We start from the raw sequence: 24,018 nt of genomic DNA, 5'->3' as shown, positions 1-24,018 counted from the left end.
GGTAGTGACGCAACTGTGATGTGATCGGTAGGAAGTGTCACCCATCATTCTCACATGAATGAGGTGTGGTTGAACATTGTGACTCTTAATTAATAAGTGGATTAAGTGGGTCATTGATTGTACTCTCATCCGATAGACTTATGCAAGACAACATTGACTGTGAACTGCGACATTTTGTGTATATATGGACAGTGCTTTGTGCCACATTTAGTTACTTTGTTCAGTTGATTGTTAGGACTCTCATTGATTACTGAACAGTGTTTCGTTAATGTGTATTTTAATAAGTTTACAATTTGTATGAATATTCCTTCTACTGAACCTCTTAGTTATTTTTGAGTTTCAACCTGTTAGTAGGCACTAACAATAATCCAAACAATATACTCTTGAAGCTAACATAATGTGTAGAAAATATTCCTGGCACATCATGTCGCTCACAGCCACAAGGAGACACTGAGACCTGAGCGTAACTGTACACTCCTGAGAGCATCACAAGCAATTGCTATGGGGTGTGATAACTTCAGCTGGCAATGATTACCACACCAACAGTCGACAATAACATACCTGACGGGAGTGAGGGGGCACAGCCGCGGCTGTTCCGGTTCCACTCACATATTGCCGACTGAGTGCCTGACAGCTCTGTGCTGTACAACCACCCAAATGCCCAACAAAACCACCTACAGCTCAAGCAGTGGGCCAAAGCCACTTTTCCCATCTATTACTCGACCACAGCATTGTTGCTCTCATCATATTTCGTGAGCAAATGCTGAAACACTTGGTAGTATATGCACAACTGTCTTGAAATCATTCACAGCACCATGTATTTTCCTTTTTCACCACGATACTTGTTTACTGTAAAGCCATTGCATGTTTCCAGTAATAGCCACTGGAGACCATGCACAATACTATCATGCTGGGGTAATACAAGATGTGGTGGTGGTGGTGGTGGTACAGTGGTGCAACAAACAAATACTTCCTTATAGACATTGCCTCTGGAGTGAGCATCATTCATGGGAACTGCCACAAATTGAATGTTTTATGGCTGTCATCCAGCTGTTCACAGCAAGTGACATTCATATCATGCAACTTGGAACTGTCACATGCACTGTGCACCAAACCTTGCATTATAAGGCAGTTTGTGATCACAGAAATGCACAAACTGATCTCTGTGCCAGTTTCACCTCTCACTTGAGTCAACACCAAGGATCCTGAGGCAAATCAGCAGGGATCCTCAGGCAAATTCCACCAGCACACTCACGTGCAGTTCCAGAGAGACTTATTCCAGTACAACCACTTTTAATCCCTATTTATGGCATCTACCTGGAACTACTTAATGACAGTCAGGCTTTGGAGTCAGAACTACAAGTGATGACAAAGAGTTATGAGGAAGAAAAAACCAGAAAGTGAAGCAAGCTGCACAATGAAAATTGAGGCCTGCAAGCTTGGGTATGTTTATTTAGCAGAGAACTGGTTGCTGCACAATATTATCTGAAGCAGGAACAGCATTACTGTCCACAAATTCCTGGCATGAAGGAGACAGCTCAACTGTGATATCAACAGGTGAAACATGTGATCTATAAATAGTCATCAGACATGACAGAGCACAAAATTAATGATACAATACGTATTTTAAAATTTTGGAAATTTTTTTTTTTTGTTTTCAGTGACTTTATGTAACAGATTCATAATTGATTTCATATTTACAGAAAACTTTAACCCGAAAATTGAAGTGTTAGTAGTGAATATGACTTTTCACAACAAATGTCATATTCATACTTTCAGGTTCAGAACACTTCTTAAATGTATCCTCAGAAAGTATGTTATGAATAAAAGTCAATGACAATTAATGAAATTTGAATTTTTTAAAGTTTTTTATGATGGTCATGAAGTACCACTCCACTGACTACACGCATTACAGAAAATGCCTTGGTAATACTAAGGATATACTAGAAGATACTTTCAGGTTCTTGACCTTACTTATAAATCAATTCCTATTTTAAAAAAAAATACATTGTCAATGAAAGTTAACAACAGTTAGTGGAATCTGCTTTTATTTACTTTTTTGTGTGTCTAAAGTAATAACCCCCCCCCCCTTCTTCCTTTGTCAGTACTTGTTATGGAAAATGTATTGGTGTTGCTAAGATTAACACCATGCCAGGCCATCCATATTTGTATATTGTGTAAGAGATACACTTAGCACAGACACTTATACAGAAGTCAACACACAAGAAGAGAGAGAAGCCAATGAACACCTCATCCATCATCACCATAAGCGACCCTCTCGATGTCAGAAATCGAGAACTTCGACACTGACTGGCTGTCTCAGTAAAGCTGTATCTGATGACCCCTCCCACTCTACCATAGCCAGTATCATTGGGACTAAAGAAGGCATGGGAAGCACCATCACTGTGCTTCTTCCTTGTTAGATGGTCCAGCTGTGTCTTTGTGTCCCTCCTTGCAGCTGGTCTCCGCGTGCCCATTCACTTGCGAGTGCGAGCAGAACACGTGGGTGCCCGTGACCTCTGTTGCCCTCCTCCTGACAGTGTGGCAGTGGGGGTGCTTAGTAGGGGCCTCACCAATGATGACATGAAATAATGTATAAATGAAACTCTGTGACAGCAATATGAGTTCAGCCCTCCCAGAGGTAGGAATATCTTTGTGGCTAGTTGCTCAGAGTTTGCTACGAATGATCGTATAGTGTGAATTCATTCTTTGTCTATTCACCAACATTAGTAATAAATTCATGTCTGCTGCAATAACCAGCATCCTATTTCATTCTGCATGCACCCTGCACTGAAATTCCTACAGGCACATCATTTGGTGCTGAATCAATTCTATGCCAGAGGTCCAAACCATAGTGTCTGTTTCAGCACGTCTAGAGAATGTGCTGGTTAGAGGAATGGGTGGTCACCAGTCATATTAAGGAAGGTCAGGACAGCACAGTCTAAATGCAGTCTCACATTACCTTTTTGAAAGACAACATCAAGGAGACTCTAAATTTGGCATAGTCAGTGGTCTTAAAATACCAATAATGACCGTTGTGCAAATTACTAGTTTTGGGATGTAGAGCTGATCATTTTCTACACAAAATAGCACCCTATACCATTATCTAAACCAACAACCTTGCTGCAGTGGTAATACCGGTTCCTGTCAGATCACCGAAGTTAAGCGCTATTGGGCTGGGCCTGCACTTGGATGGGTGACCATCCTGTCTGCTGAGTGCTGTTGACAAGCAGGGTGCACTCAGCCCATGTGAGGCACACTGATGACCTACTTAATTGAGAAGTAGTGGGTCTACTATTGTAAACTGACATATCACCGGGAGAGCGGTGTGCTGACCACATGCCCCTCCATGTCTGCACCCCGTGACACCTGGGGGCTGAGCATGACACGGCGGTCGGTAAGTACCATTTGGCCTTCCAGGCCTGTTCAGGAAGAGTTTAGTTTTAATACCATCATGCAAGTCCATGTAAGAATGGTCAATGCATTCTGGCAGAATTCCTTCTCACTTCACACTGATATACATCTATTGTGGTGCTTTATATGGATTGATAAGGCTGTGAATACTGTGGTAATGATAACCACAACACGCAGTTCAGTTAAAGAGGAATGGACATCCCTATAAAGAGCAATCACAGAAGTTGGAGAGACAGATATAGATACCAGGAAGGTAACTGCAAAGAAATCTTAGGTAATAGAAGAAATTCTACAACTGTTCAGTGAAAGGAGGAAGCACAAAAATTGTCAGCAGGGAAGCAAAGACAAAATGGCTGTAAAAAAAGTGTGAAGAAATTGAAACATAAATGGTTTTCAGACACACTGATTCAACGTATAGATAATTGAAAATAATCTTTGGTGAAATTAAAAACAAAGGTATCAACATTAAGTATGGAAGAATAATATCATTGTTAAATGCAGAGGAGAGAGTGGGTAAGTGTAAAGAGCACACTGAAGGTCTCTACGAGAGAGAGGAGCTGTCTGATGACATGATAGAAGAAGAAATTGGAGTCAGTATGAAAAAGATAAAGGGAATCCAGTATTAGAGTGAGAGTATAACAGAGCTTTGGAAGCCTTGCATTCAAATAAGGTGGAAGGCATAGATAACATTTCCCCAGAAATTCGAAAATATTTTTGGGCTCTTCAAGTTGGTTAGTAGAATCTATGAGGCTGCAGACATCACAGAGGCCTTTCAGAAGAACATGAAGCTCACATTACCAAAGATATCAAGGGCTGATAAATGTCGGAAATTTTGCACAATCAGCTCAACAGCTCATGTATCCCAGTTGGTGATAAGAATATAATGAAATGAAATCGAAAAGAAAGTTGAGGATCTATTAGATAAGTTTGGCTTTAGGAAAGGAAAAGGCTCCAGAAGAGGCAGTTCTGATGTTGTGTGTGATAATGGAGGCAAGGCTTAAGAAAAATGAAGGCATCCTCATAGAAATTGTCAAACTAAACAAAAAGTGTTGGACACTGTAAAACAGTGGAAGATGTTCAAAATTCTCAGAAAAATAGTTGTAAGTTGCAGGTAAGGACACATGATATACAGTATGAACACAAACAAAAAGACAAAAATAAGAATGGGAAACAAAGGACAAAGTGTTCTGATTAGAAAGGGTATAAGACTTCATCCCTGTAATCTTCCACTCCTGCTTTTCATTCTATGCACCAAAAAACCATTGATCAAAATAAAAGAAAGGTCCAGCTGTGGTACATCTATGTGACTACTCACTGTAGGTTTAAAATATTTTTTCAGCACTCATTCTCTTCCTCCAACAATTCTTCAATTACATTAACATTATTTCGCAATCTTAGCAACATAGAATCACTATTACATGTATCTATGCAATCGGAGAAGGCGTGGTATAGGGGTAGCGTCTTTGATTCATAATCAAAATGTCTTCGGTCCCGAGTTTGATCCCCGCCACTGCCTAAATTTTGATAAATAATCAGCATTGGCAGCCGAAGACTACCAGCATAAGAAGTCACCTCATTCTGCCAACGGCCTTGTCAAAGAGGGCGGAGGAGCGGACAGAGGTTCAGGGCACTCTCTTGTCCTAGGGGTGGGTAATTGCCCCTGAAGGCGAACGAATCAGCAATGATCAACAACATGAGGATGCAGAAGGCAATGGAAACCACTGCATTATAGACAAATAACATGTATCCACAGGACATGTGGCCTGTAGTTGAAGAAGTGTCATGATGATTTCTCCATTGGCAAAAGATTCCGGAATAGTTCCCCATTTGGATCTCCAGGAAGGGACTGCCAAGGGGGAGGTTACCATGAGAAAAAGACTGAATAATCAACGAAAGAATAATGTTCTATGAGTCGGGGCGTGGAATGTCAGAAGCTTGAACATGGTAGGGAAACTAGAAAATCTGAAAAGGGAAATGCAAAGGCTCAATCTAGATATAGTAGGGGTCAGCGAAGTGAAGTGGAAGGAAGACAAGGATTTCTGGTCAGATGAGTATCAAGTAATGTCAACAGCAGCAGAAAACAGGTGTAGGATTCATTATGAATAGGAAGGTAGGGCAGAGGGTGTGTTTCTGTGAACAGTTCAGTGACCGGGTTATTCTAATCAGAATCGACTGCAGACCAACACCGACAACGATAGTTCAGGTATACATGCCGACATCGCAAGCTGAAGATGAGCAGATAGAGAAAGTGTATGAGGATATTGAAAGGGTAATGCAGTATGTAAAGGGGGACGAAAATCTAATAGTCATGGGTGACTGGAATGCAGTTGTAGGGGAAGGAGTAGAAGAAAAGGTTACAGGAGAATATGGGCTTGCAACGAGGAATGAAAGAGGAGAAAGACTAATTGAGTTCTGTAACAAGTTTCAGATAGTAATAGCAAATACCCTGTTCAAGAATCACAAGAGGAGGAGGTATACTTGGAAAAGGTCGGGAGATACGCGGAGATTTCAATTAGATTACATCATGGTCAGACAGAGATTCCGAAATCAGATACTAGATTGTAAGGTGTACCCAGGAGAAGATATAGACTCAGATCACAATACAGTAGTGATAAAGAGTAGGCTGAAGTTCAAGACATTAGTCAGGAAGAATCTATATGCTAAGAAGTGGGATACGGAAGTTATAAGGAATGACGAGATACGTTTGAAGTTCTCTAATGCTATAGATACAGCAATAAGGAATAGCGCAGTAGGCAGCACAGTTGAAGAGGAATGGACATCTCTAAAAAGGACCTTCACAGAAGTAGGGAAGGAAAACATAGGTACAAAGAAGATAGCTGCAAAGAAACCATGGGTAACAGAAGAAATACTTCAGTTGATTGATGAAAGAAGGAAGTACAAACATGTTCCGGGAAAATCAGGAATACAGAAATACAAGTCGCTGAGGAATGAAATAAATAGGAAGTGCAGGGAAGCTAAGATGAAATGGCCGCAGGAAAAATGTGAAGACATCGAAAAAGATATGATTGTCGGAAGGACAGACTCAGCATACAGGAAAGTCAAAACAACCTTTGGTGACATTAAAAGCAACGGTGGTAACATTAAGAGTGCAACGAGAATTCCACTGTTAAATGCAGAGGAGAGAGCAGATAGGTGGAAAGAATACATTGAAAGCCTCTATGAGGGTGAAGATTTGTCTGATGTGATAGAAGAAGAAACAGGAGTCGATTTGGAAGAGATAGGGGATCCAGTATTAGAATTGGAATTTAAAAGAGCTTTGGAGGACTTATGGTCAAATAAGGCAGAAGGGATAGATAACATTCCATCAGAATTTCTAAAATCATTAGGGGAAGTGGCAACAAAACGACTATTCACATTGGTGTGTAGAATATATGAGTCTGGCGACATACCATCTGACTTTCGGAAAAGCATCATCCATACAATTCCAAAGACGGCAAGAACTGACAAGTGCGAGATTTATTGCACAATCAGCTTAACAGCTCATGCATCGAACCTGCTTACAAGAATAATATACAGAAGAATGGAAAAGAAAATTGAGAATGCGCTAGGTGACGATCAGTTTGGCTTTAGGAAAAGTAAAGGCTAATAATGGAAGAAAGACTAAAGAAAAATCAAGACACATTCATAGGATTTGTCGACCTGGAAAAAGTGTTCGACAATATAAAATGGTGCAAGCTGTTCAAGATTCTGAAAAAAGTGTGGGTAAGCAATGAGAAGTAGTAGAAATGAGAACAGTGAGAAACTTAACATCAGGATTGATGGTCACAAAGTCAATGAAGTTAAGGAATTCTGCTACCTAGGCAGTAAAATAACCAATGACGGACGGAGCAAGGAGGACATCAAAAGCAGACTCGCTATGGCAAAAAAGGCATTTCTGGCCAAGAGAGGTCTACTAATATCAAATACCAGCCTTAATTTGAGGAAGACATTTCTGAGGATGTACGTCTGGAGTACAGCATTGTACAGTAGTGAAACATGGACTGTGGGAAAACCGGAACAGAAGAGAATCGAAGCATTTGAGATGTGGTGTTATAGACGAATGTTGAAAATTAGGTGGACTGATAAGGCAAGGAATGAGGAGATTCTACGCAGAATCAGAGAGGAAAGGAATATGTGGAAAACATTGATAAGGAGAAGGGGCAGGATGATAGGACATCTGCTAAGACATGAGGGAATGACTTCCATGGTACTAGAGGGAGCTGTAGAAGGCAAAAACTGTAGAGGAAGCCAGAGATTGGAATACAAGCAAATAATTGTGGATGTAGGTTGCAAGTGCTACTCTGAGATGAAGAGGTTAGCACAGGAAAGGAATTTGTGGCGGGCCACATCAAACCAGTCAGTAGACTGATGACAAAAAAAAAAAAAAAAAAATACAATCTGAAGCGATGACTGAAGGCAGGGATTCAAACCCACATCTCATGCTCACTAGGCTGAAGTGTTAACCATGATGCCACCCTGATACAGTGGCTTTGTGCAACTGCATGGACTGCCCTAACATACTTCCCACTTCAGTCTGCCTAATGGGTTTGAATCACAGCCTTGGCACAAATTTTCATTTGTCACCTCAGTCTGCATATATGCATCACAGGTATTTGAGGCTTGAAAAGGTATCGGGAACCATATAGTTTCATTATATTTTACAATTATATGATTCATCTCTACCTGCTAGGGACTGAGCTGTACCCAACAAGCCTTTGAGTTTCCCCTTGTGTTGAAGTTGCGATTGTGTAATGTTTTACTTAAATATTCTTTATTTTGTGTATTATTTTACCATTTGTATCCTGTCTTGTTAAATTCCTGGTGCTATTTTCTCTTTCTGTATTGTGATTACAGCTCTCTTTTGTTTTGCTTGGTCACTCATAACTAGACCTATTTCCATTTTGCCATCTGTGAGGTAATTTGTCCTCTGTGTGTACTTGTTCAAAATATTCTAATAATTGTAGCATTTCCTAACTGCTGCCAAGGAGCTTCTCCTTTACTGTCCAAGGTTGTCTACCAGTAACAGCTTGCAATAAACGTTCTTCTCTGATTGGGTATTCTAAATATTTTGCTTTAAATGCCATTCAGCATAATCCCTATAGCCACTCCAGTTATTATTATAGTATATCTTAGAACCAAGAAATTCTGATTATAATTTCTTCTGTGCTCATTTACTCCAGTGCATGGGGTTAAACATTGCCTCAAAATAATTGTAATTTGTGAAGTCTCCTAATTGTAGCGTACCCTGTTATGCTGCATCCTAATTAAGGTGGCTTACAACAAAATGGTTTTCTTTTGGTCTCACCATACCTCTAGTAACATCTGTTTAAATGCTCCGAGAAACAATACCAGTTTACTTTTCCTGATGGAGTGAAAGTTGGAAATCTGTGATTTATTCCTTTGCAACATACAGCGTTGCAGCTGTTGTATTGTAACTTATATTTAACTAATCCTCTAATTCTTTTTGTATGTGTCTTCTAGCGCATCCATAGTTTACATGATTATTATTTGATAAGTTTTGTGTGCTATACATTTCCTTCCTCTTTCAGTTTAATGTAGATCCTGTATCTACTTTCACAGTAGTTAGTGAAGACAGTAATGTATCTAATAGATATCAGCTTCTATCTGTTTCCCCACTGCTTGATGGTCCAATGGTAACTTTTAATTTTGCCAACCATGGTTGCATATTGTTTCTAATTAAAGAATTATTTGTGACTCATTCTTAGTTGCTTTTGTCACCTAACAGTTCATTTTATAAAGCTCAGTCTTTCTTCCACTAATTCTAGGTGATCTAATCTTCAACATTCTTCTGACGTACCATCTTTTTAAAACTTCTTTCCTTTTCTTTTATGAACTGTTTATGATCCAAATATCACCTCTGTAAAAGACTATACTCCACATAAATACCTTCAGAAATGACTTCTTCCTAACATCTAAATTTATGTTCCATGTTAACAAATTATTATTTTCCTTTTTACAAATTTTTTTCTTGCTATAGCCAGTCAGAATCTTGTATCAACTCTCATTGATGATTGTCAGTTATTTTCCTGCACAAATACACTCCTGGAAATGGAAAAAAGAACACATTGACACCGGTGTGTCAGACCCACCATACTTGCTCCGGACACTGCGAGAGGGCTGTACAAGCAATGATCACACGCACGGCACAGCGGACACACCAGGAACTGCAGTGTTGGCTGTCGAATGGCGCTAGCTGTGCAGCATTTGTGCACCGCCGCCGTCAGTGTCAGCCAGTTTGCCATGGCATACGGAGCTCCATCGCAGTCTTTAACACTGGTAGCATGCCGCGACAGCGTGGACGTGAACCGTATGTGCAGTTGACGGACTTTGAGCGAGGGCGTATAGTGGGCATGCAGGAGGCCAGGTGGACGTACCGCCAAATTGCTCAACACGTGGGGCGTGAGGTCTCCACAGTACATCGATGTTGTCGCCAGTGGTCGGCGGAAGGTGCACGTGCCCGTCGACCTGGGACCAGACCACAGTGACACACGGATGCACGCCAAGACCGTAGGATCCTATGCGGTGACGTAGGGGACTGCACCGCCACTTCCCAGCAAATTAGGGACACTGTTGCTCCTGGGGTATCGGCGAGGACCATTCGCAACCGTCTCCATGAAGGTGGGCTACGGTCCCACACACCGTTAGGCCGTCTTCTGCTCATGCCCCAACATCGTGCAGCCCGGCTCCAGTGGTGTTGCGACAGGCGTGAATGGAGGGACGAATGGAGACGTGTCGTCTTCAGCGATGAGAGTCGCTTCTGCCTTGGTGCCAATGACGGTCGTATGCGTGTTTGGCGCCGTGCAGGTGAGCACCACAATCAGGACTGCATACGACCGAGGCACACGGGGCCAACACCCGGCATCATGGTGTGGGGAGCGATCTCCTACACTGGCCGTACACCTCTGGTGATCGTCGAGGGGACACTGAATAGTGCACGGTACATCCAAACCGTCATCGAACCCATCGTTCTACCATTCCTAGTCCGGCAAGGGAACTTGCTGTTCCAACAGGACAATGTACGTCCGCATGTATCCCGTGCCACCCAACGTGCTCTAGAAGGTGTAAGTCAACTACCCTGGCCAGCAAGATCTCCAGATCTGTCCCCCATTGAGCATGTTTGGGACTGGATGAAGCGTCGTCTCACGCGGTCTGCACGTCCAGCATGAACGCTGGTCCAACTGAGGCGCCAGGTGGAAATGGCATGGCAAGCTGTTCCACAGGACTACATCCAGAATCTCTACGATCATCTCGATGGGAGAATAGCAGGCTGCATTGCTGCGAAAGGTGGATATACACTGTACTAGTGCCGACATTGTGCATGCTCTGTTGCCTGTGTCTATGTGCCTGTGGTTCTGTCAGTGTGATCATGTGATGTATCTGACCCCAGGAATGTGTCAATAAAGTTTCCCCTTCCTGGGACAATGAATTCACGGTGTTCTTATTTCAATTTCAAGGAGTGTAATATACCACATCTACTGCTTTTTGTATCTCATTTCCTAGCCAAATTCTCTCAGTATTGCCTGATACAATTTGAGTGTATTCCATTACCCTTATCTTACTTCTGTGGATACTCATTGTAAAACCTCTAATCAAAGCACTACCCATTCCATTAAACTGCTCTTACAAGTTCTTTGCCATCTCTGATAAAATTGCAGTCAGTGACACATCTCATAATTTTTATTTCTCCTTGAAGAACTTTAAATGCTTTTCCAAATATCTTCTTGGTTTCCTTTACTGCTAGCTCAATGTATAGATTGAATAACATCAGGGATAGGATACAACCCTGTCTGATCCTCTTCTGAACAACTATTTGTCTTTCATGTCCTTTGATTTTTATAAGAGCAGTTTGGTTTCCACACAAATTGCAAATAAACTTTTGGTCTCTGTGTTTTATCCCTGCTACCATCAAAATTTCAAAGAACATATTCCAGCCAACATTGCCAAAATCTATAATTAATCAAAGTTTTTTAAATCTATTTCCTAATATAAATAACAGTATCAGTATTGCCTCATGTGTTACTACAGTTCTCCATAACCCAAAGTGATCTTCCTTGAGGTCAGCTTCTATCAGTTTTTTTCCATTTTTCTGTAAATAATGTGTGTCAGTATTTTGTAACCATCACTTATCAAACTGATGGTTTGATAATATTATCACCTGCCAGCACCTGCTTTCTTTAGAATCTTTAGAACTAGAATTATTACATTCTTCATGTAGTCGATGAGTATTTTGCCCATCTCATGTATCTTGTACACTAAATGGAGTAGTTTTGTTGTGGCTGACTCTTCCGGTATCATAGAAACTTTGCACGAATGTTGTCTACACCATGGCTCTTGGTGTGTTTCAGTGCTCTGTTAAGTTGTTCTCATGGTGTAAATATGCAAGAGAACTTCTTACAGGTGTGAATAATGTAAGGGTAAAGAGAAACCACTCATCAAACAGCAGAGGCATTTAGCTATCAAAAGACACACACAATAGAGTATAAAACTTTGCTAGTTTTTGGACGAAATCCTTTTATTAGTTAGAGGACAAACACACACACACACACACACACACACACACACACACACACACAATCCTAGCCTACATCCTCCCTTCTCAAAAAGTGGTATTCTGTTATCCACTCAACATACACAACATCCGAGTCCATCGCTATGTGACTCCCACTCTCATATCCTTGCCACATGGCTCATATCTCTGGAGGAGATCCTAGTGCAAGACTTGCCCATTTCAACCACCCAGGAAACCTTATTACAATCCTGTCACAGGCTTATCCACCCATCAGAGATAGTGCCTCCTATGAAAACAGCCGTGTACCGGCAAAGGATTTCATGTGGACACATCCACCAACCCACTGTCAACCGGAATGGCCACTGCCAAACTGTCGCTTAGAACAAAGTTGACCATGCTGCGGCAAAATGCCATGCCGAGTACACCACAAGTACCCATGTCATCTGGATCCTCCCCTCCAGCACCAGATTTTCTAAACTATGTAGCAGGGAGTTATAATTGCAATACATCCTTCACTCCCATAATCCTCCTAGCCTTAATTTCAAACCAACTGTCTTCTTACCCTTTACCAGAGAGTTTTCCCTTTCTCCCTCCTCTGTCATGTCACAGTCACCCTCTCCTAATCCATGACTCCATGCCATCTTCAGGTACTGCACCCCTTCCCCTGTGGTACCCATGTGTCACATGCCTAGCCTGTGCTCCTGCCACCCCTCCCTCCTGCTTTCGTGTCCTGCATTCCTGCTGTTTCTCTCCAAGCCACTAGCTACCCACCTCCCACCTCCAAACTATCCTGCTTGTTTCAGCTTCCATCTCTACTATAACCCCCACCCCCTCATTGCAACATAAGCCCATGCAAGTGTGTGTTTCTCTGTGTGTGATTTTTGGGTGTGAATTTGTACTATCATTCACCGAATTCTTCTGAAATCTGGCAGAGTTTTAGTTCCCTTTTGTGTGTCTGTTGATGACTCAATGCTAATGCCATTGCCTCCAGCTTCATTTCCTTCCACCTTTCAGCTTGCCCTTCTTTGCTTACCATTCGGCTTGCCATACGAGTCCACGATATTCGTACAGCTGTTTCTCTTTTCTCCAAAGGTCTCTTCAATTTTCTTACAGGTGGCGTTTATCATTCCCCTAGTTATGCAACTTTCTACAGTCTTCCATTTGTCTTCTAGCCATTCCTGTTTAGTCATTTACCTCACTCCATAAATCTAATTTTTTTGTCATCTGTATTTCTTTTCACCTGCTTCATTCACTGAATTTTCATATTTCCCCAGTCTTCAATTGAATTCAATATCTTATTTGTTATCCAAACATCTCTACAATGCCTCACCTTTTTACTCATTTGATCCTGTGCCATGTTCACTATTTCATTACTTAAAGCTACCCACTCATCTTCTATTATACTCTTTTCCACTTTTTCAGCCAACTGTTGCTTAATGCTCCCTCTGAAGCTCTTACAAACCTCTTTCTTTCAATTTATCCAGTTCCCACCTCCTTAATTTCTGCAGTTTTTTTCAGTTTAACCTGCAGTTCATAACCAATAACTTATGCCTGGAGTCCATATCTGCCCATGGAAATGTTTTGTAGTTTAAAATATATTTTCAAAATCTCTGTCTTACCATTATATAATCTATCTGAAATTGTCCATTTTTCCCTTGGTTTTGGAATTTGGAATTTTTTGTGTTAGTACATGACTACTGTCTTTCTGATTAAATACTGAAGAATTTTGCTATATTGTTTGTTGGGGGGGGGGGGGGGGGTTTGATGTCCAAATGTTCAAAGTGTGTGAATTCCTAAGGGACCAAACTGCTGAGGTCATCGGTCCCTAGACTTACACACTATTAAAACTCACTTACACTAAGAACAACACACACCCAAGCTCGAGGGAGGAGTCGAACCTCCAGCGGCAGGGTCTGCACAATACGTGATGTGGCGCCTCAAACAGCATGGTCACTCTGTGTGGCCTATTTTGAAGTATTCGTTAGACTTATCCCTCTGCATTTAATAAAGCTCTCTCTTGCTAATATAAGTTACTTTGGTTCCAGATGTTTCTTGTCATTTTTCTTAGCTTCCACAATAATTAGCTTTTTTTTGTAAAACAAAACTGCAATAAAGATGTAAGAATATTTTACAGAAAAAAATTAAATTTGTCATTGACTGTATGTCATAGGTGTACTACTTCCCATTACTCACCTTGTTAATTCTATCTCAAAAATGTAACTGAGTCAACTTGTACCAGTCTCTGAATATTTTTTTTTTTTTTGGTTAAACCTCATAGATGGGGATGCTTTATTGCTGCCATTTGACCATCACAATCAGACAAACCATTTATTATGGGGCTCATATCTATTTCATTGAAGGGAGACAGATTTAAAAATCATTGAAGTACCATATCTTTCAGTCCTGTGAGGTCAAAACGAAGATGGACATCAGAAACTGTAGATGCCCTCAATCAGGATTATCTGAGATGAAGTCAGTATTGAAATCTCCATGCATTACTTCACGGGTATTTAGACAAAGTGTTACTAGTAAACCTCCCTGCTTGCTTAATGATGTTTAAGGTGTTTCCTACCAGGGACTATAGACAGTCAGAACTGCTGCCTTGTGTGTTAACCAGTCTGTTACTGAAGGACATCACTCAAGGACCTGTTCAATTCAGTACTCACTGATCTATGGCCTAGTGCTTTATTACACTTTTTTATACACTGAGGTGACAAAAGTTATGGGGTATCTTAACATCATGTTGGATTTCCTGTTTGTAGTGCGTAGCACAGCAGCTGGACATGGCATGGACTTATGATGCTGTAGAAAGTCCCCTGCAGAAATATTGAGACTTCTGCCTCTATAGCTGTTCATAAATGCTGAAGTGTTGCCCATGCAGGATTTTGTGCAAAACCTGACCTCTCAATTATGTCCCATAAATGTTCAATGGAATTCATATCAGGTGATCTGGGTGACCAAATCGTTCACTCAAACTGTCCAGAATGTTCCTCAAACCAATCATGAACAACTATGGCCCAGTGACATGTCACACTGTCATCCATAAAAATTCCATTGTTGTTAATAAACATGATGTTCATGAATGGCTATAGATGGTCTCCAGTTAGCTGAACATAACCATTTCCAGTCAATCATCAGTTGACTTGGACCAGAGGACCCAGTCCATTCCATGTAAACACAGCTACCACCAGCTTGCACCAGTACTCTGTTGGCAACTTAGGTCTATGGTTTTGTGGTGTCTGTGCCAGACATAAACCCTACCATCAGCACTTACCAACTGACAATAGGACTCATCTGACCAGGCAGCTGTTTTCCAGTCACAAAGGGTCCAACAGATATAATCATAAGCTCAGGAGAGGTGCTGCAGGTGAAGTTGTGCTATATGCAAAGGCACTCGTATTGGTTGTCTGCTGCCAAAGCCGATTAATGCCAAATTTCACTATACTGTCCTAACATATACATTCATTGTACACCACACATTGAATTCTGCAGGTATTTCATACATCAGTAATTGTCTATTAACACTGACAACTCTACACCACTGCTCTCATCGTTAAGTTAAGGCCATCAGCCATGGCATTGTCTGTGGTGAGAGGTAATGCATGAAATTTGGTGTTCACAGCACACTGTGGATCTCAGGATATTTAAGCCTCTAGTGATTTCCAAAATGGAATGTCCAATGCATCTAGCTTCAACTGCTATTCCACATTCTAAATCTGATAATTGCTGTTGTGTGCCATAATCTCAACAGAAACCTTTAACATGAATCACCTGAGTACAAATGTCAGTTCCACCACTGTGCTGCCATTTTATACCTTGTCTATTTCATACTACTGCCATCTGTATATGTACATATCACTATCCCGTGGCTTTTTTCACCTCAGTTTGAAAATTTCACTACTGAAAAGTGGAGATAATGATTTGTCAAATGTTGATTTAAGTATTTTATGCAGATCATGTTCTTTTCATTCAGACGTTTTTATTGTATATAGTATCACTTAACTGATTTCCGCTACTATGATGACAACTATGGCCACCAAACTGTTCTGAACATGTCCTATTTGAAGAGGAAAGATAATAATCATTTATTATTTTCTTTCTAGTACTGTAGTATCCATTGAGTACTAAAATGTAACTGAGTTATCTAAATATGTGCAATCATTATCTTGATGTGGTCCACATCCATGGCAAATTCATCCCTGTATAAATGCAGGGGACATGAAGAAATAAGTAAATAGATTCAGGTATAGTCCCTTCTGTGTAGGGTGTGTCCATACAAAAGGTGGTGATGCATTAATTGCACCCATATGTGAACATAATTGTGGATCCAACTTTGATCATTTGAGTATTTTAAACTATGAGTAACATAAACATCAAGAGAAAAAAGAAAAAAGAAAGGACATTTAGAAGAATTAAGTGGGAGAAGAGAGAGTAGATACTGCTCTGACAGATATAACATTTATAAATAACACTTACTTATTAACCGTGGCAGGAAATCCGTGTAAGCTATGTGTTGATACTCAGCAATAACAATCCTGCGAGCCTCCTGGTACAGCTTCTCATCATTCCAGTGTGGGTTCACAGCAGACAACTGGTCAGCCACTCGGTTGTGTTCTCGCACAAACAAAATTGTCTCCAAGGCCACGAGTGGGTTCTGGTTCACACGGTCATCACCTGGACAAACAGTTCCATCCTAGAAGTTAGTCACTGTAGTTTGTGGCCACATGTAATCGTATTTTGTCTAAAGAAACTAATTTTGTCACACACACACACACACACACACACACACAATGGCTCTTTTTTTCTGTGAACTTTCCTACTATAACTATATCATATTTTGTAAAATATCCAAATGTGATAGAACAAAACAGACACAATTTTCAGAATCAGCTTTACAAGTTGATTGTAGAGCACATATATTTGAGAAATCATCTGTTAAAAAGTTTAAATGTGGATGTTTGTGATATATGAGTATTGCTTGATTGATTTTGACTACATTCCATTACCCTTGTTTCGCTTTTGTAGGTGACCATCTTAAAATCCCTCTTTATTCAACGGTTCTTCCAAGTCCTCTGCAATTTCTGACAGAACTACAATGTAATCAGCAAGCCTCAATTTTTTATGTTGTCTCTGTGAACTTTAATTACCTTTTCATAGTTTTCTTTGGTTTCTTTTACAGTCTGATCAATATATGGATTAAATAATCTTGGTGAGAGGGTACAGCACTATTCCACTCCCTTCTCAACTACTTTCATATTCTTCACCTCTTATAACTGCAGTTTGGTTTATGTACAAGTTGTGGGTAACCTTTTGTGTCTTGTATTCTATCCCTGCTACTTCCAGAATTTCAAAATGTGTACACTGGTCATGCAGATTTACTGTATGATTAAATGATGATGGCATCCTCTTGGGTAAAATATTCTGGAGGTAAAATAGTCCCCCATTTGGATCTCTGGGTGGGGATTACTCAGGAGGATGTCGTTATCATGAGTAAGAAAACTGGCATTCTATGGATAGGAGTATGGAATGTCAGACCCCTTAATCAGGCATGTAGATTAGAAAATTTAAAAAGGGAAATGGATAGGTTAAAGTAAGATATAGTGGGCATTAGTGAAGTTTGGTGGCAGGAGGAACAAGACTTTTGGTCAGGTGAATACAGGGTTATAAATACAAAATCAAATAGGGGTAATGGAGTAGGTTTAATAATGAATAGGAAAATAGGAGTGTGAGTAAGCTACTACAGACAGCATAGTGAGTGCATTATTGTGGCCAAGATAGACACGAAGCCCAAGCCTACTACAGTAGTACAAGATTATATGCCAACTAGCTCTGCAGATGACGAAGAAATTGATGAAATGAATGATGAGATAAAAGAAATTATTCAGGTAATGAAGGGAGATGAAAATTTAGTAGTGATGGGTAACTGGAAATCGACAGTAGGAAAAGGAAGAAAAGGAAACGTAGTAGGAGAATATGGATTAGGGCTAAGAAATGAAAGAGGAAGCCGTCTGGTAGGAATTTTGTGAAGAGCATAACTTAATCATAGCTAGCACTTGGTTTAAGTATCATGAAAGAAGTTTGTATACATGGAAGAACCCTGGAGATACTAGAAGGTTTCAGATAGATTATATAATGGTAAGACAGAGCATTAGTGACCAGGTTTTAAATTGTAAGACATTTCCAGGGGCAGATGTGGACTCTGACCGCAATCTATCGGTAATGAATTGTAGATTAAACTGAAGAAACTGCAAAAAGGTGGTAATTTAAGGAGATGGGACCTGGATGAACTGAAAGAACCAGAGGTTGTTCAGAGATTCAGGGAGAGCATAAGGGAACAATTGACAGGACTGGGAGAAAGAAATACAGTAGAAGAAGAATGGGTAGCTTTGAGGGATGAAATAGTGAAGGCAGCAGAGGATCAATAGGTAAAAAGACAAGGGCTAATAGAAATCCTTGGGTGACAGAAGAGATACTGTATTTAATTGATGAAAGGAGAAAATACAAAAATGCAGTAAGTGAAGCAGGCAAAAAGGAACACAAACATCTTAAAAATGAGATCGACAGGAAGTGCAAAATGGATAAGCAGAGATTGCTAGAGGTCAAATGTAAGGATGTAGAGGCTTATCTCATGAGGGGTAATATAGATACTGCCTACAGGCAAATTAAAGAGACTTTTGGAGAAAAGAGAACCACTTGCATGAATATCAAGAGCTCAGATGGAAACCCACTTCTAAGCAAAGAAGGGAAAGCAGAAAGGTGGAAGGAGTATATAGAGGGTCTATACAGGGGCATTGTTCTTGAGGACAATAGTATGGAAATGGAAGAGGATGTAGATGAAGGTGAAATAGGAGATATGATACTGCGTGAAGAGTTTGACAGAGCACTGAAAGACCTGGGGCGAAACATGGCCCGGGAGTAGACAACATTCCATTAGAACTACTGATAGCCTTGGCAGAGCCAGTCCTGACAAAACACTACCATCTGGTGAGCAAGATGTATGAGACAGGGCGAAATATCCTCAGACTTCAAGAAGAATATAATAATTCCAATCCCAAAGAAAGAAGGTGTTGATAGATGTGAAATTACCGAACTATCAGTTTAATAAGTCACAGCAGCAAAATACTACTGCAAATTCTTTACAGATGAATGGAAAAACTGGTAGAAGCTGACCTTGGGGAAGATCAGTTTGGATTCCGTAGAAATGTTGGAACATGTGAAGCAATACTGACCCTACAACTTATCTTAGAAGAAAGATTAAGGAAAGACGAAGATACATTTCTAGCATTTGTAGACTTAGAGAAAGCCTTTGACAGTGTTGATTGGAATACTCTTTTTCAAATTCTGAAGGTGGCAGGGGTAAAATACAGGGAACAAAGGCTATTAACAATTTGTTCAGAAAGCAGATGGCAGTTGTAAGAGTTGAGGGACATGAAAGGGAAGCAGTGGTTGGGAAGGGAGTGAGACAGGGTTGTAGCTTCTCCCCAATGCTATTCAATCTGTATTTTAAGCAAGCAGTAAAGGAAACAAAAGAATAGATTGGAGTAAGCATTAAAATCCATGGAAATAAATAAAAACTCTGAGGTTTGCCGATGACGCTGTAATTCTGTCAGTGACACCAAAGGACTTTGAAGAGCAGTTGAACGTAATGGACAGTGTCTTGAAAGGAGGGTGTAAGATGAACATCAACAAAAGCAAAATGAGGATAATGAAATGTAGTCGAATTAAGTTTGGTGATGCTGAGGGAATTGGGTTAGAAAATGAGACACTTTAAGTAGTAAAAGAATTTTGTTATTTGGGGAGCAAAATAACTGAAGATGGTCGAAGTAGAGAGGATATAAAATATAGACTGGCAATGGCAATGCAAGCATTTTTGAAGAAGAGAAATTTGTTAACATCAAGTACTGATTTAAGTGTCAGGAAGTCGATTCTGAAAGTATTTGTATGGAGTATAGCCATGTATGGAAGTGAAACATGGACGATAAATAGTTTAGACAAGAAGAGAATTGAAGCTATCAAAATGTGGTGGTTTAGAAGAATGCTGAAGATTAGATGGGTTGATCACATAACTAATGAGTAGGTACTGAATATAATTGGGGAGAAGAGGAATTTGTGGCACAACTTGACTAGAAGAAGGGATTGGTTGGTAGGACATGTTCTGAGGCATCAAGGGATCACCAATTTAGAACTGGAGGGCAGTGTGGATGGTAAAAATTGTAGAGGGAGACCAAGATATGAATACACTAAGTAGAGTCAGAAGGATGTAGTCTGCAATAGGTATTGGGAGATGAAGAAGCTTGCACAGGATAGAGTAGCATGGAGAGCTGCATCAAACCAGTCTCAGGACTGAAGACCACAACAACAAATGTGAGTGTAATAACATGCAATGATTTTTAAGGTGAAACATCAATAAATATAAGTAGTTTTAATTTAGCCTGCGCCTACATAAAGTCTGGATCCAAAGGAAGTATGGAGAAGGCGTATTTGAATTTGTGGAGTCTAGTGCCAAGTCATACTAACGATTTTGTACCACGTGAATCTAGATACCCACGGCCGTTAAGAATTAGCAAAGTTCTAAAGTGTTGTTGTTGTTATTGTTGTTGTTGTTGTTGTTGTGGTCTTCAGTCTGACGGCTGGTTTGATGCAGCTCTACAAGATACCCTATCCTATGCAAGCCTCTTCATATCTGAGTGACTATTGCAACCTATGTCTTTCTGAATCTGCTTACTGTATTCATCTCTTGGTCTCCCTCTACAGTTTTTACCCCAAATGCTTCCCTCCAGTACTAAATTGATGATCCCTTGATGTCTCAGAATGTGTCCTACCAACTGATATCTTCTTTTGGTCAGGTCGTACCACAAATTTCTCTTCTTCCCAATTCTATTCAGTACCTCCTCATTAGGTATGTGATCTACACATATAATCTTCAGCATTATTCTGCAGCATGCGTTTCAAAAGCTTATATTCTCTTCTTGTCTAAATTATTTACCATCCATGTTTCACTTCCATACATGGCTACACTCCATACAAATATTTTCAGAAAGGACTTCCTGACTCTTAAATCTTCACTCAATGTAAATAAATTTCTCTTATTCAGAAATGTTTTTCTTCTCAGTGCCAGTCTACATTTTTTACCCTCCCTACCTCAACCATCATCTGTTACCATGCTTCCCAAATAGCAAAGCACATTTACTACTTTAAGTGTCCGATTTCCTAATCTAATTCCCTCAGCATCGATTTAATTCAAGTGCATTTCATTATCCCATATTGCTTTTGTTTGTGTTGAGTGTACACTATATTCTCAAAAGTATCCAGACACCTATTAGTGGATATTAGTATGGACTCTGTCGTTCCTGTGCCTTTATGGTGGCTTCAACTCTGTTGGGGACAGTTTTAATGAGAGGTGTTGGAATGTTTGTGGAGAAATGGCTACCCATTCTTCCCCAACACCCAGGGCCAGGAAGATAGCAATGTTAGACAATGGGCTCTGGAGTGAAGTGGATGTTATAATTCATCCTAAAGGTGTTCCATTGATTTCAGACAAGGACTCTAGGCAGGTTAGTCCATTACAGGAATGTTATTGCACTCAAACCATTGCCCCACACAAGCAGCTTTATGACATGGTGCATTGTGCTGCTGGTACAAACAGGTTCCATGTCTGAACTCTTCCTGTATTGTACAAAAGCATATAATGCTGAAAATTGTACTCACATACTTCCACATCAAGCATTCTCTCAAGTGGAATAAAGATACCACACATTAACTACAAAAAACAGCCATATACTGTAACAGTACTTCCTCGATGCTTCGCTGTTAACACTACACGTGATGGCACATAACGTTCTCCGAGCACTCACGAAATGCGACCCTTGCAATGGAATGCCACAGGGCTCAGCAAGATTCATAATTGTAAATCATCTGTTTCTGGACATCCTCTGTCCAGTAGCACTGCTATTTACACCACTTCATGCATCAGTTTGCATTGGCTACACTTCCAGTCCATCAGTACATAAGGTTTGGCTGGTGTCAGTTTAGCTGTGGCTGCCCTTTGCATTTTCACTCCACAACCACATCTACAATCTGCATACAAGTCTCACTTTATTACCTGTTAACTACACCTTGCTGCCTCAGGAAGTGTCATTATCAGCCTATGTTTCTCTTAGTCAAGTTGTATCATGAGACCCTTTTTGGTCTAGTTTGATCTGGTGCCTCTACCTGTGTTGCCCAATGTAGTCATCTGACCTTCAGAATTCTTCTGTAATGACATGCTTCAAAAGCTTCTCATCTACTCTTATCTGTACTGTACATGGTTCATGTTTCATTTGCATGTACACCTATGTACGACACAAATAGTTGGAGACAAGACTGCTCAACACTTTAATTCATATTTGATATTCAAATACTTCTCTTTTTCATAAAAAGTTTTCTTACTTTTGCCAGCTTGTATTTTATGTCCTCTTTATGTCTACTGCTGGCAGTTACCTCGCTGCCCAAATAATGAAACTCATCTAATATTGTCAGCACTGCATCAATGATAAGTGTAGCACATGGTGAGGAAATAAGATATAGGGTGGAAACTTAAAAATTCTTAGGTGTTCATATTGATTACAATTTAAACTGGAAAAGGCACATATTGGAACTTGTAAAACAACATATATCAGCTACACTTGTACTTAGAATCACTGCAGATCCTGGGGAAAGACAAATAAGTAAGATGACATAGTTTGCATATTTTTGTTCTGTAATTTTCTGGAGTAACTCATTTTTAAGAAAGGAAGTCTTCATTGCTCAAAAATGTGCTGCGGTGCACATCCACAATCATCTTGTAGACATCTGCTTAAGGACTTGCGCATTCTAACTGCTATTTCCAAGTATATTTATTGTCACATGAAGTTTGTTGTAAATAATCCACTACAGTTCAAAACAAACAATGAAGTACATAATTACAATACCTAAAAAATGACATTCACTAATCCATATTAAGTTGTCTTTAGCACTTAAAGGGGTGCACAATGCTCCAACAAAAACTTTTTTCCACCTGACGGACAGCAAAGTAATATTTGAGATCAAATTGAAAAGGTTTCTCCTGGAAAAGTCCTTCTGTTCTGTAGAAGAATTCCTGTTATTATTATGTATAAAAGGTGGTCATTAGGAATTACTTACTCACATCTGTGTGTCCTATATATTCAGTTTGCAGCCACATTTATTAATTTTAAATGTGAAAGTAAAATGACTCATTCCACACCATTATGAGTTATCATACAAAATGACCTGTGGAACATTAAACTACCTAACTATAGATGTCTGTCAGTTCAGTTGACCCTTGCAAGTCCCTTGCCGTCTACGACAGAAGAATTTTAGGTAATTACATATGAACTGAAATTAGAAATGAGGCCATCCTCACCAGCAAGAAAGCATGTTTCATCAGAGGGCACACTGCAAGAGGCTACTGAGTCGCTGACCTGGGGCAACACTTTTCTGCCATCAGCAAGGACCCGTGTCGTAAGTCGCCCTCCACTGAATTCCCTTATTCTAGTTGCATGCCTCTCATCAGATACATACATGAAAGAAGCATCTAGATAGTGGCTTGCAGAGCTAACCTGAAACACAAAGTGACAGTTAGTAACCAGATCTAATAGCAAGTGAAGATGTGCATGTGGAGCCATACGTACTGGTTGTGCAGGGCCCAAGTATCCTCCCAATGTGTACGTCTTCATTGTCCTCACGACACTCATACACTTTACTCCTTTTTCTGTGTAAAACTCATCATCCTCTGGTATTTTAACTGGGTAGCAGCCAACACTGATGTCCTTACGCGGGAGGGGAGTTGCATTATGTGAGCAGCACATTATGTACTGTCCATCTGAAATATACAGCATAGTGTCACCAGGAAGATACAGTGATCTTTTTTATAATTTAATGAACAAAGCACAGCTTACAGCATGGGCTTTTATTGCAACTACCAATTTACACCTCAGTAGGCCACCATCAGAAGAAAACTATGGAAACAATGTCAGCATCGGTCACTGGAATCAGTGAGCACTTGTCAAACAGATGGTACTGTGGACTGCTACCAT

General features: G+C 40.2%; 2 protein-coding genes across 2 annotated transcripts in view; one reads left to right on the top strand and one right to left on the bottom strand.

Moving 5' to 3' along the window:
- Nucleotides 1-24,018, top strand: part of LOC126292017 (peroxidase-like) — a 176,853-nt gene that overhangs the window by 15,701 nt on the left and 137,134 nt on the right. The window lies entirely within an intron of this gene.
- Nucleotides 1,006-23,796, bottom strand: LOC126291523 (chorion peroxidase-like). Its single transcript, XM_049985026.1, has 4 exons — nucleotides 23,614-23,796; nucleotides 23,346-23,541; nucleotides 16,421-16,618; nucleotides 1,006-1,115 (listed from the first exon to the last, which is right to left on the bottom strand). The coding sequence occupies exons 1-4, from the start codon at nucleotides 23,788-23,790 to the stop codon at nucleotides 1,006-1,008; spliced, it is 681 nt and encodes a 226-aa protein (XP_049840983.1). The 5' UTR covers nucleotides 23,791-23,796.

This window comes from Schistocerca gregaria, chromosome 9 (assembly GCF_023897955.1).
Source record: "Schistocerca gregaria isolate iqSchGreg1 chromosome 9, iqSchGreg1.2, whole genome shotgun sequence".
Classification (NCBI taxonomy): domain Eukaryota; kingdom Metazoa; phylum Arthropoda; class Insecta; order Orthoptera; family Acrididae; genus Schistocerca; species Schistocerca gregaria.
This window is presented reverse-complemented; position numbering and strand designations above follow the sequence as displayed.